This window comes from Euleptes europaea, chromosome 17, assembly GCF_029931775.1.
Source record: "Euleptes europaea isolate rEulEur1 chromosome 17, rEulEur1.hap1, whole genome shotgun sequence".
NCBI lineage: Eukaryota > Metazoa > Chordata > Lepidosauria > Squamata > Sphaerodactylidae > Euleptes > Euleptes europaea.
In genome coordinates this window covers 9090238-9102765 of record NC_079328.1, presented here as the reverse complement: position 1 = coordinate 9102765, position 12528 = coordinate 9090238, and the positions used below count along the sequence as shown (strand labels likewise).

Sequence of the window (12528 nt, the reverse complement as noted above, 5' to 3'; positions counted from 1 at the left end):
CAAACTCCTATATCAATCCTACTGTATGCTGATGACACACTGCTACTTTCTAGATCCATAGTGGGTCTATGTAGACTTCTGAGCTCTTTTGCAGAATACTGCGGCTCAGAGGGCTTGATTATAAACTAGAGTAAATCTAAAGTAATGCAGTTTTCTAGGTCTTCACGTCAGCAGAGGCATCTTTGGCGTGTTAATGGTAACCTTATTGATCAGGTCCCCCAGTTCAAATATCTTGGGGTTGACTTCCAGTCCAGTATGTTCTGGACAACCCATATTAGAAATGCACGGACCAAAGCTCTTACTGCCACAAAGGCAATAATCCGTTTCTTCTACTCTAAAGGCGGTCAGTACATTCCAGCTGCCATTACTGTATTCAACAGTAAAGTAGGATCACAGTTTTTATATGGTGCACCTATCTGGGTCGAAACTTGTGGAGAAGCTTCCCTTTTGAACTATTTTCTTTGTAAAATTACTGGTGTTCCTAACAGTATTGCTGGGGTATCACTGCATGCCAAACTGGTCTTAGCTCCCTTGAAGCTTGGATTTGGACCACGGCTTTTAAATTCTGGGTCAAGATTTATTTCTCCACAGAGGCTAATGGATATTTACACCTACTTAAAGCTGACTCTTACCCGACTTTGTGAAGTAAACTAGTTGAATGTCGTATCTAGTCTTTAGGAATCTCTCTTTCTGACCTAAAGGATCGCCGGTCATCAGCAGCTCTTTCTTCAATCCTGAGCTTCTTGCACAAACTGGATTTCAGAAGTACTACAATAAGAGCACGTAGAGTATGCTCACCTCTATTCCTAGGTCTAAACTTGTTGCAGTCTCTCTCAATGTATTTTGATTTTCTAACAATCTCACGATACAGACCATTATTTATGTTGGCTAGACTAAATGCCATTCCATCAGTGGAGTTAATGGGTCGTTTAAATAGGGCACCATATTGTGAGAATGTCAGTGTGGTTCTGGCCAAATAGACTCTCTTCAGCATTCCTTGTTAGCTGTGATCTGCTCAATGAAGCTGGAGACAGATGGATAAAGCGCGCACACACATACACACATATAGTTCTTTTAATTTTGATCTTGTTGTTTTTTTAAAAAAAGATTTTTTATTTTTCCATACAATCAGTATACATTTTATTACATATTGTAAAAAGTCTAATTCTTTGACTTCCCTTCTCCCCTCCTCTGATCCTTTAATTAAAAAATTTTTTCTCTTTGTATTGTTTTTCTAATTCAATTATAACAAAACTGTCAATGCCCAATACATCCGTTCTGAATTAGATCAAAATACATTTGTTAATATCACATTTAAGTTCATCTCTACAATAATTAATCCATGCCTCCCAATCTTTTGCAAATTCATTATCATCCTTTTGATTTACCGACGCCGTAAGTTTTGCCATTTCTACTAATTCCATCATTTTTTCAATCCACTCCGATTTGTTTGGTATATCTGTCATTTTCCATCTCCCAGCATATACCATTCTGGCGGCAATAGTAGCATACATCAAAAAAGGTCTCTGGTTCACTATAGTATCAGGTATTATACTCAATAGCATCATTTCTGTTGTTTTAGGGATACTTTGTTGTAATATCAACCTTAATTCATTATAAATCATGTCCCAGTAATTCTTAGCCTTCTCACATAGCCACCAAACATGATGAAAAGAACCCACTTCTTTTTGACATTTCCAACAGTTCGGTGACATAGTACCATACATTTTGGCTAATTTCTTTGGTGTTAAATACCACCTATACATCATTTTATAAATGTTCTCTCTTAGATTGTGAATATATATTTCATATCCTTTAACCAAAGTCTTTCCCACTTATGCATATGTATATCATGACCCAAAGTTTGTGCCCAAGTTATCATTGTTGGTTTAACCAAGTCTTGTTCAGTATATAGAGTCAATAACATCTTGTATATTTTGGATATTAAATGTTCATTGTTATCTAACAGCATTCGTTGAAAAAGTCGTTTATCTTTTGTAAAACCCAACCTCATATCTTGAATAAAATTTTGATAGTGTGACATCGTTCAGGGCCGAATTGGCCATATGAACAGTATCATTAAAGTAAGTAGGAAGGCAAAGGGTTAACCCTGCCCATACTCTGACCTTACCCAAATTGGGCACAACCCCTTGGGTGGATATTATTAAGCCTGACGTGACCCTGAGACAACCTGGAGTGTATGATTTGAACTGTTAATAGCTATGATTGTGAATAACTATCAGTTTTGAAGATGGTAAATACCTGCTTTTCCCTTTTTCTAATGCAGCCTTTTGGGGTGATTCTGATGACAGCAATTCTGATATTGAAGCAGCTCTGCGTCCTCAAGTGTACTGCTCACATGAAGATGATTTTAGTGACTTCTACGATTGAGGGGCTGCAACGTCTGTGCATGCATGTGACAAAAACCTATCTGCTCAAATTTGCTCCCCTAGTTGGCATCCCCCCAGTCCAAAGTTCCAAATGGGTGTTTGCAAATTGTGTAATGTGTAGTTCCGTGGTGAGAAATTTCAGATTTGACTCCTCCTCTCACAAACATGTTTGAAAGCTACTACAAGGAAGTAAGCCTGGAGCAGGAAAAAGGTTAAGTGCTCCTTTCCTCATTTCTTCTCCTTCTCGCTCCATTTGAAAATGGCTTTTCTTGTTCTAAAGGGGTCATTGGGTGACTGTTACATGTGTCTGCACATTATGTGTAACTTGGCCTTGACTTTGCTAGCAGTTTGGATATGGGAGTCAACAGTGTGATTTCACCAATTGCGTGCTCACATGTGCCTGGGCCAGTATTTCTGTCGTCTACAGAACATTGTCTTGCAGTGGACCTCTTGCTGTTCTGCCTCTTTGGTAATAAAAACTTGTGCTTGGCAACCTACTTGAAGAAATTCGTATTACTATCATATATTTCAAGTGCTGCCCCAAGGTGGCCTCCGTTCACACTTTGAAATCTATAAGGATCGTTAATGAAAACTGCAGCTTAGAAACAGTTGCAAGAATGTAATGTGAAGAGACAGCCACAAGAATAATAGGGTTCTGCTCCACTCACTGTAGCCAGAAATAAATAGAGTAGGTGGATGTGTCAGGGCTCCAGGATGTGGCAACTCCAGTGTTCTCTCTGGGCTCTTCAGAAGAAGCTACACTTTAGAGAATGGGGTAGGTGTCAGAGGAGGGAAGAAAAGCAACTTACCCAGGGACTTTTCTGCTACTGCCAACAGGCATACAAACAAATGAATCTTCCCCCCACCCCCCACCCCAGAAGGATGAAGCTGAGCCAAGCTGAGGAATAACCGGACTTAGCCCTGGTCATGGGTGAAACCTGGGGGTGGGGGTGATAGGTACTGCTGGGCTTGTGTGTGTAAAGTGCCTTCAAGTTGCAGCCGACTTATGGCGACCCCTTTTTGGGGTTTTCATGGCAAGAGACTAACAGAGGTGGTTTGCCAGTGCCTTCCTCTGCACAGCAACCCTGGTATTCCTTGGTGGTCTCCCATCCAAATACTAACCAGGGCTGACCCTGCTTAGCTTCTGAGATCTGACAAGATCAGGCTAGCCTGGGCCATAGCGGGGGACAATACATCAATTTTAGGTGGATCACACTCTTAAGAGGTACACACAGTGGAGTCCTAAGAGCTACACTTCTAGGCCTTTTGACTTCAGTGGGCTTCAAAGGGTATCACTGCTTAGGATTGCCTTACAGACTTCTAAATCTCTGATCCATGGTGAAGAACTCCACAAGGAAGAAAATCTTTAATGCCTGTGGAGTGGGGTTTCATCTGCTGAGAGCTCACGTGGCCTAGCTCTGCTTTTTGCCCTTCCTTGCTGAAACCTACATAAGGAGGCTGCTTCTGTGTCTGGAAAGAAAGGTCTTTGTTCCATTCACTGACAGTGCAATCAAGAAGAATCAAACCCGCTTACAATCTGCTTCCCTTTCTTTCCCCACAACAGACATTTTGTGAGGTAGGTGGGGCTGAGAGAGTGCAGACAGAACTGTGACTAGCCCAAGGTCACCCAGCTGGCTTCGTGTGTGGGGAAGCCAACCGGGTTCACCAGATTAGTCCACCACTCATGTGGAGGAGTGGGGGATCCAACCCGATTCCCCAGAGTCCACCACTCCAAACCAATGCTCCTAACCACTACACCACGCTGGCTTAAGTGGTTCTGTTGGGTGCCCAAGATCTTTTTACCTATGCTATTACAGCCTTTGTGCCCTGACCTGGATGGGCCAGGCTAGCCTGATCTCGTCAGATCTCAGAAGCTAAGCAGGGTCAGCCCTGGTTAGTATTTGGATGGGAGACCACCAAGGAAGACCAGGGTTGCTGCGCAGAGGAAGGCCCTGGCAAACCACCTCTGTTAGTCTCTTGCCATGAAAAACCCAAAAAGGGGTCACCATAAGTCGGCTGCGACTTGACGGCACTACACACACACACACAGCCTTTGTGGATGAATCTGTTTAAGATTTTACACTTTAAACTGTGGTAGGCTACAGCACTTCTAAATTAAGCACATATCGCATTTAAATGAATGCAGCTTTTTAAAAGTGTCACGAGTTAGATCTTCCATTGTCTATGACATTTTTGTGTTGAAAAAGAGCATAAGACCAAATACTCCACTATCAGCTACTGACTATCAAACGTGTTACTATGGTTAGGTTGGCAATGCAATTATTGGATTGTACTAGATTTTCCAGTATGCAAAAGTGAACATGGATGGAACATGAACGATGCGTTCGCATTCTTCTTGCTCCTGAAGAAGCGTGCTCCGGTCCGCGAAAACTTATGCTAGAATAAAATCTCGTTAGTCTTTCAGACCCATTTGCCTATGATTCCTCTTCCTAAACAATTTCGTATATTTGTCATTGATTCCCTCACAAGACCTGCTGAAACCCTCTTGCCGATGCTCTTCCGCTCGGGGTGGGAAACTCCCTCCAGCTCCCTTCCGCCGTCACGCAGCCACCGCCCCAAACAAGAAACCTCAATTGTCCGTAGTGCGCATGCCCCAACCTTTTCAAAAATGGCGACCACGGCCACGCGGCCTCCTTCCGCTCATGCGCACGCTGTTTTCCGGCCCAGAAGGGCGTGGCGATTTTCCCAGTGACGCAGGTCGCTCGTTCAGCCTTTCCCTTTCCCATCATGCTCGGCGTCAGGTTGCGACCCGGAACCTTTTTCCGTCGCCGTGTCCGGTCGGTTTTCCCTGTCGCTCTGGGGTTCCGAGCGGGAGCGGAGGCCTAATGGGGGTCCCGGCGTTTTTCCGCTGGCTGAGCCGCAAGTATCCGTCGATCATCGTCTCCTGCGCGGAAGAGAAGGTGAGGGGGGCCACCTGGGCGAAGAAAGGCGGGGGCAGCGCTTCTGCGCCCATGAAGGCCGAGGGCCGGGCTTCCCTTCTCGCGAGGCTTCCTTCTGGGCGCCTCGTGAGGGGCGAAGGTGGAAACTCGGGGACGTCGTCGTCCGCCCCCCCCCCCGGTGGCTGTTCCCTTCCTCGGGTTCCCTCCCCCCCCCACGCAGATTTGCACGTGGGGCTGACCATTAGGGTTGCCAGGTCCCTCTTTGCCACTGGCGGGAGGTTTTTGGGGCTGAGCCTGGGGAGGGCGGGGTTTGGGGAGGGACTTCAACGCCATAGAGTCCAATTGCCAAACCGGCCATTTTCTTCAGGGGAACTGATCTCCGTCGGCTGGAGAACAGTTGTAATAGCAGGAGATCTCCAGCTACTACCTGGAGGTTGGCAACCCTAGGCTGAGCACGTGGATTGCCAACTCCTGCTTGCCAACTCCCCTACTACCAGGGGGCTTTTTTATTTTTTTTAAGCGTTGGCACCAGCACATCATTATATTGATATACCATTGTATCAACAGATGTAACTGTATTCTCAGCTTTCTTTCTCCCCCCCTTTTAAAAGTAAATCTTTATCTCTTTCCCTTGCAGAGATATGAGGGTAAGGGTTTATCCTTGCAAGGGAATGGGGTAGAGACTTTTAAAAATAAAAGCTGGAAATTCATAGAACCTGCTATGCTAGGGTTGACCAAGTCCCTCCTCGCCACCAGCGGGAGGTATTTGGGGAGGAGCCGGAGGAGGGTGGGGTTTGGGGAGGGGAGGGGCTTCAATGCCATAGAGTTCAATTGCCAAAGAGGCCATTTTCTCCAGGGGAGCTGATCTCCGTCGGCTGGAGAACAGTTGTAATAGCAGGAGATCTTCAGCTACTACCTGGAGGTTGGCGACCCTAGGCTGAGCACATGGATTGCCAACTCCTGCTTGGGGACTCCCTGGAGATTTTGGGGAGGGATCTCCGCAGGGGTGTGATGCTGCAGGGTCCACCCTCGGAAGCTCTGCGTTCCTCTGGGGGAACTGATCCGTGCAGGCTGGAGATCAGTTGCATTTGGGGGCGACCTCCAGGCCCCGCAGCCCTAGCCCGCCCGCCACTCGCACAACATGCATTTGTGACTTAAAAGCGCCTCTGTGTTGGCTCCCTGCAGTGCAGTTAGACAGGAATCTCGTGGCGCTTGTCAAGATTTAGCAGGATTTTGTTCCAGGATAAGGTTTTGTTCGAGTGTACATACCTTTGGGCTAGATCTCATTTTGTCATATTCAGCGACTGGGTCCTCACTGGGCAAAACATCTGGCAAAGCGTGCTATGAACCACAAATACTTGTGCTGGAATAAAATCTTCTGTCTCTGGTTCCACTCAGACAAAATACAGTAGTTCTAAAGCATGTGTTTATGCATCTGGTATTTAGGATTGAGAGATCACCACCAGCTGGACTAGAGCCCACTTCATCAAATGGGGTGCGTGGGTCCTTGCTAGACTGACATTTATATATCCACTGTGAGGCATATGTGTTAAATGAGGTTAGTGTGGCATCATACCTGATGCCCATTTCCTTTGGTTCTTCTGTGCTTGCATCAAACTGTTTATGGCTCTCATTGACTGCCCCAGAACACAATCTAGCTATCCACATGTACGCACACATCTGCCTAATGAAGATCTGCTTGTTGCATATGACTAAGTGGTCTCTGTTCCACAAAATGTCATGCTTGGATAAAATCTTGGTTTTTGGTTTTTTAAAGGTGCTCCCAAACTCCTGTTTTATTTTAGTGTTTAATGGAAGTTCACTACTGCCAATAAAAGCAGATGCGGTGTGCCCGTGTTTCAGGGTCAATGTCTGTTTCCTGCTAATAATTAGTAATGTTCATAATGTATTTCATAATGTATTTCAGATAGGGTTGCCAGCTGGCCTGTAGAAAAAAATTGTATATTTCTTTAATATAGGCTTAATCATAGGATATTTATTTGTTGATACTCTTTATCTCCATGCCATGAAAAGCTTAAACAGCCTCTAATTAAGGGACAGGACAGGTTTATCTGGGCCAGTTGGCAAACCTAACAACAGGTGAAAAAGAAGAACCTTCAGTAATCTATAATAATGGGAGTGTGCTTGGTCAGAGAGTGACTCTTGTTATGGAGTAGTGTTCAAGAGTTTTCATATTTTCTTTTGTTCTGAAGGATGTGCGGTCTTGTATATCTTGATCAATACAAATGGGCTGGTTGTTATAACTTAATAGAGTGCCAACTGGTTTGTGAGGTACTGTTGAGCTGTTGGAGCATCAAAATTTGTACACTAAATGACAGGAAAAGATTTAGAAAAAATAGTATTAATATACAAGGAAACAAAGATATTTGTCAAGTTTCATGTATGAAGATTAATGTGTTCTTGCTCACAATTATTACAGTACCTTACAATGAAGCGAATTTGTGTGCTATAGGTAGAATTCTCACACTGTATGAGATATTATGCTTTTCAGTAGAATTGGCTTACACATTCAGTTACTAGTAATCAAATGTACATGCATCTGGTGATGTACATGCACATTTGAACCAGCTGTAAGTGTCATAGAGTTCAGAAGGATTTATTCCCCAACAGGCTTGCTTCCATGTTTGTTTCATTAGCTCTGCTGCTTTACCTTTCACAACGGTCTAATCAAGTAGTAATTAAACAGATGAAGCTTCTTCCACTGCACCTTATGGCCATGACAAGAACGTCTGCTTATTTCTTTTTATCAGGTTGCTATTAAAAGTCCAGAAGCCATACCATTTAAAATGGTGAGAATACTACTCCCAGGCAGCTCACCTAGCATTGTCATTTTGAGAGTGAGGAGATGCAGGAGGTCAGTTTAGCTCCATCCTTCACTGCTGATGAGGTTGAGTCACTTCTGGCCTTGAGAGCTGCTTTGGATTGATGAGACATCTGTGGTTATTTGAGGGTCTTTTGAAAACTCTTCTATTTCACTTCCTGAAAAACTTGAGAAAGGAGTTACTTACCCAGTTTTGTTCATAGTAACATTTTCTTCCTTTAAGAAACTGCTTTGGCTAGAATTTGCTAACTTTTCCTTGTTGGGTTCTTTGTTGAAAGAAGTTGAATCTATGCCATTAATGTGTTGGATTTATGCCAAGCTGTGATTAGTGCTTATCAGGAATAATGGCATGCGACTTACACAGTAATGATGCCCTAGTATTTGAGTTGCTGGAGGACTTGATGGTCCAAAGGGTATATAAGGAAACATCAGGCAGCTGTATCTTTAATTGCCCAGAAACGCGTGACCTGGAGGTCACTGTTCCTTCTATTAGACGCTGCAGTGTTTCCTGTTGTGAGAAGTTGAGTATATATCCCATTAACGTGCTGGTACTCTTATGGTGGTACTACTCTTTGGGCAGGTAGGTCCCTAAAGCGGTTCAGTAGCATTGTGTCATCTTGTATAACAGTAAATAAAGGTATGTAGAGTGATCTTTTTTGTTAAGAAAGCTCATGGTATAAAAACAACTTAGTTCTGTAATTTGTTTTGATGCAATCAACGTCATGCTAATCAGATCTCTGCAGACAGTTGTCAGCAGTGGTTATAGACAGAACATATTTATTTTATAGGCGCAGCATCGCTATTCTCTATGGGGCTTTTTTGCCCCATTTTACACCAAAAAAGTGGTTAAAGGCTTTTTTCGTGCTTTCGGCATGCAGGGAACTTCTTAGGAGGCACCACGGCAGTACCTCCTCCTCGCCGTCCCTGCACACCGAAAGCTCAGGAATGGGCTGTTAGGATCTTTTTATGTACTAAATGATCTCGGAGTAAAAAACCTGGAGCTTTGCTTACATATTCAAGGAGTCAGTCAGAGTTTGAAGGGAATGTCTTTAGCTTAGTTCATTTTTCATACTTGAATAAAGAGAATCATACATCTTTTTAAAATATAAAAACCTATTATGAGTACATCTAAAAGTTAATGCAACACATCTGTTTGCCAGTACATACACCATCCAGGTATGCTTAGCGGAGAGCAACAATTGGGTGTAGCTCCCTGTTGAGTGAAAAATTGACACGGCGTTGTTGTTGCTGTTGTCTGGAATTCATTGGCTTAGTATTAGTGGTCTCCTGCCACTGTCATTAAGCCCCTTCCTCCCAGAGAGAGAGTGGGGCAAAATGGAAAGCGGAGAAATACCAAATCTAGATGAATGGATTAACAAACTAACTGAGTACACAACTATGGCAAAACTGACATGTCTTATACATAATAGATCAATTTCAGAATTTAATGAAAAATGGAATAAAAAACTACATAGCTAAAAATTTAGAACAGAATTAAATTAAATGAAAACAGAATAAGAAAGATTTAGGTAATATATGTGTAATAAATAATAAATGATCAGATATGGAAAAATATGTTAAGAACAAACTGTAATGTGATTCAAATAAGTTGATAATAGAGTTGTAATCTTGATTGGTAAACTCCACGTATATATGTATAATGTAATATTATGGGTATTTATGTTTTAATGTTTGAATGCTTGTTTGTGTATTAAAAATAAAATTTTAAAAACTTTTTAAAAAGTGTAGTGGTTAGAGTATTGGACAAAGTCTAGGGAGACCTACATTTAGATTTCTCTCAGTCTACCCAATCTTACATTGAGGGGAGAGCCCCTTACACCACCATGTGATCTTGGAGAAAGGGCAAGGAAAACTGTGATATGTTAAGTTCTCTTGCATATGCAGAAAACTTGAGAGGGGCTCTTCATGTGCTGAAAGGGGAGAAAAAAGTGATTCATGCAGTCCTCACATCCAGGTTCCTCTTGAAAACCTTCATATACAACACAAGTTAGAGACATTAGGAATGAGTATACAAACTTAAATAAAATTGCATCAATGTTAGTGGTTGACATTCCATGGTTAAGAGCAAGCATTTTGGAGATGGTGTTCCTGTGTCTTCTCTGTCTAAGTAATGGGCATAGAGCAGGGGTCAGTGGGGAAGTGGGGAGGAGGTAATTGTGAATTTCCTGCTTTGTGCAGGGGGTTGGACTAGATGCCCCTCAAAGTCGTTTCCAGCTCAATGTTTCGAATGCTAACTACCGTATATACTCATGTATAAGCCGACCCGCGTATAAGCCGAGGTGCCTAATTTTACCCCAAAAATGGGGAAAAATTAGGCACCCGTGTATAAGCCGAGGGTCGGCTTACACAATGCCCCTGCCCCAGGTCGCCCTCCCGCCCGGCCTCCCGGGCCCTCCAGACCCACCCCGACCCCAGTGCCACCCCCTCCCGGGCCCTCCACGCCCACCCTGACCCCAGCGCCACCCTAGGGGGGAGGGAGAAGAGCCCCTGAACCCCTTACTCACCGGGAGGACGAGGCCTGCTGATCAGCTGGAGGTGGCGGCCGGGAAGGCACGCAGGCCGGAGGCGGCAGCGGGGCCCTGCCTGAGCGCAGGCAGGCCCTGCAGGCCTCAAAAAAGGCGTGGGGGGGGGCGGGGGGGGGCCTGCCTGCACTCAGGCAGGCCCTGCAGGCCTCTCCCAGGCCGCAGAGAAGGCGTGTGGGATGGCGGCGGCAGCGGCGATAAGTTCCCCCTCCCTCTATCCCTCCCCCCTCCCCCCTCCCCTCGCCTACCGTATTGACCCGCGTATAAGCCGAGTTGGCTTTTTTCAGCCCTTTTTTTGGGCTGAAAAACTCGGCTTATACGCGAGTATATACGGTAATTGGCAGAATTTGAAACAACATTTCGCTTACGGTGCAGATTAGTTTGTTAGTGTATTTATTGAAAACATTTTGATACTGCCTTTCCATCCAATTTAGGGTTCCCCAAGTGGCAAACATTAAAACAATTCAACAATTAAAAAGCATTTTAAATAGAAATATATTTAAAACAAATAAAGTGTATAAACACACAAACATAAACACATACCATGCACAAATGGAGGAGGGCTAACAAGAGTTAGTGAGGGAATGCCAAAGAAAACAAAGAAGTCTTCACTCTCTGGTAGAAGACAACATTAGAGGGAAACAGATGAATCTCCTTGGGGAGGGAGTTCCAAAGTGTCTGTGCTACAACCAAGCAGGCCTCTTCTTGGGTTGCCATCTGTCTAACCTCATATGGCAGGAGCACCTGATGCAGGACCTCTGGAGAAGACTGCAGTGGTCAGGTAGGTTCGCATGGGAGTAGGGGGTTCTTGAGGTATGCTGGTCTGAAGCTGTGTAGGGCTTTAAAGGTCAATACCTGCACATTGACTTAGACCCAGAAGAAAATTGGGAGCCAGTTGTCAGTGAGGGCATGCAATCGGACCCTGGATAGCGGGGTGACTTTTGTTTCACCTCTCCTTCCCGTGGGAAAGAGAAAGGAAGGAAGAGGCAACAGCCAAAAGCTCGAGAGATCTCCATTTCAAAGTGACTTCCTGATTGTAATCCTGCTCTGATCTTAAGGTGTGAATTCTCTCTCTTGGTGTTGGGGAACCTCTGATGTTTTGCATTTCAAAGCTTTTACTTGTAAACATTCTAGCTTGTGTACTCTATAAGAATGCCCTCCAAATGATTTTGCGCCATTGTAACGTTGTGTTTCATGGATTACTGTACCCTTCCTTTCAAATAAATTCTACTTTAACTCTCTGCTAACGTCTGGAGTGAAGTTGATGATTCCTGAGAGGCAACGGAGTCCTAGAATCTGACAGTACGTTACAATCCCAACCTTTTTTGTTTTCGGGTTAGAAATAGTATTAGGATGTCGGTACCACCCTCGGTGCCGCTCAACGCGGGAGAGGAGCTTCGGCAGACTCCCGCTGATATTGAGGTTGGCCAAGGAGAAACGACCCCGGAGCAGCAGCGCCCACCCGGGCCTACCGATGTCCCTGGGAGGCTGACGTGGACCCCCCGACTCTTGGGGGCCGGGCAGCGACAGAGAGCAGCGTCAGAACCAGGAGGCGACTTCTACCGGGGACCGCTGGCCGCTTGGTATGGAGAAGGGGAAGGGTGGAAGGACCCCACGCTCGCTCACACCCCTACCCTCACTGCAGAAGCGGCCACTCTGATACGCGGACAGAATCAGATGCTCGTTCTGCAGAATCGGGACCTGCAGACTCAGCTAGACACCTTGCAGCGGGACCTGGCAGCTGTTCTAGGGGCAGTGAGGGGGCTTGGACAGCCCGTGCAACCACCCCAAACGGATTCGCGGCCGACTACAGGGCCGCTCGTTGTTGGGGAGACTCCCACGCCCAGACGCCC

At 44.9% G+C, this 12528-nt stretch overlaps 2 protein-coding genes across 2 annotated transcripts in view; both read left to right on the top strand.

The window, feature by feature from the left end:
- KIZ (kizuna centrosomal protein) overlaps positions 1 to 2421 on the top strand; it is a 116135-nt gene extending 113714 nt beyond the window's left edge. The window contains exon 13 of the mRNA XM_056862274.1: positions 2288 to 2421. Within this exon, the coding sequence (XP_056718252.1) occupies positions 2288 to 2391 (104 nt within the window). The 3' untranslated portion in view covers positions 2392 to 2421. The remainder of the gene's footprint in view (positions 1 to 2287) is intronic.
- A 2797-nt stretch (positions 2422 to 5218) lies between these two features.
- XRN2 (5'-3' exoribonuclease 2) overlaps positions 5219 to 12528 on the top strand; it is a 115206-nt gene continuing 107896 nt past the window's right edge. The window contains exon 1 of the mRNA XM_056862525.1: positions 5219 to 5311. Within this exon, the coding sequence (XP_056718503.1) occupies positions 5237 to 5311 (75 nt within the window). The 5' untranslated portion in view covers positions 5219 to 5236. The remainder of the gene's footprint in view (positions 5312 to 12528) is intronic.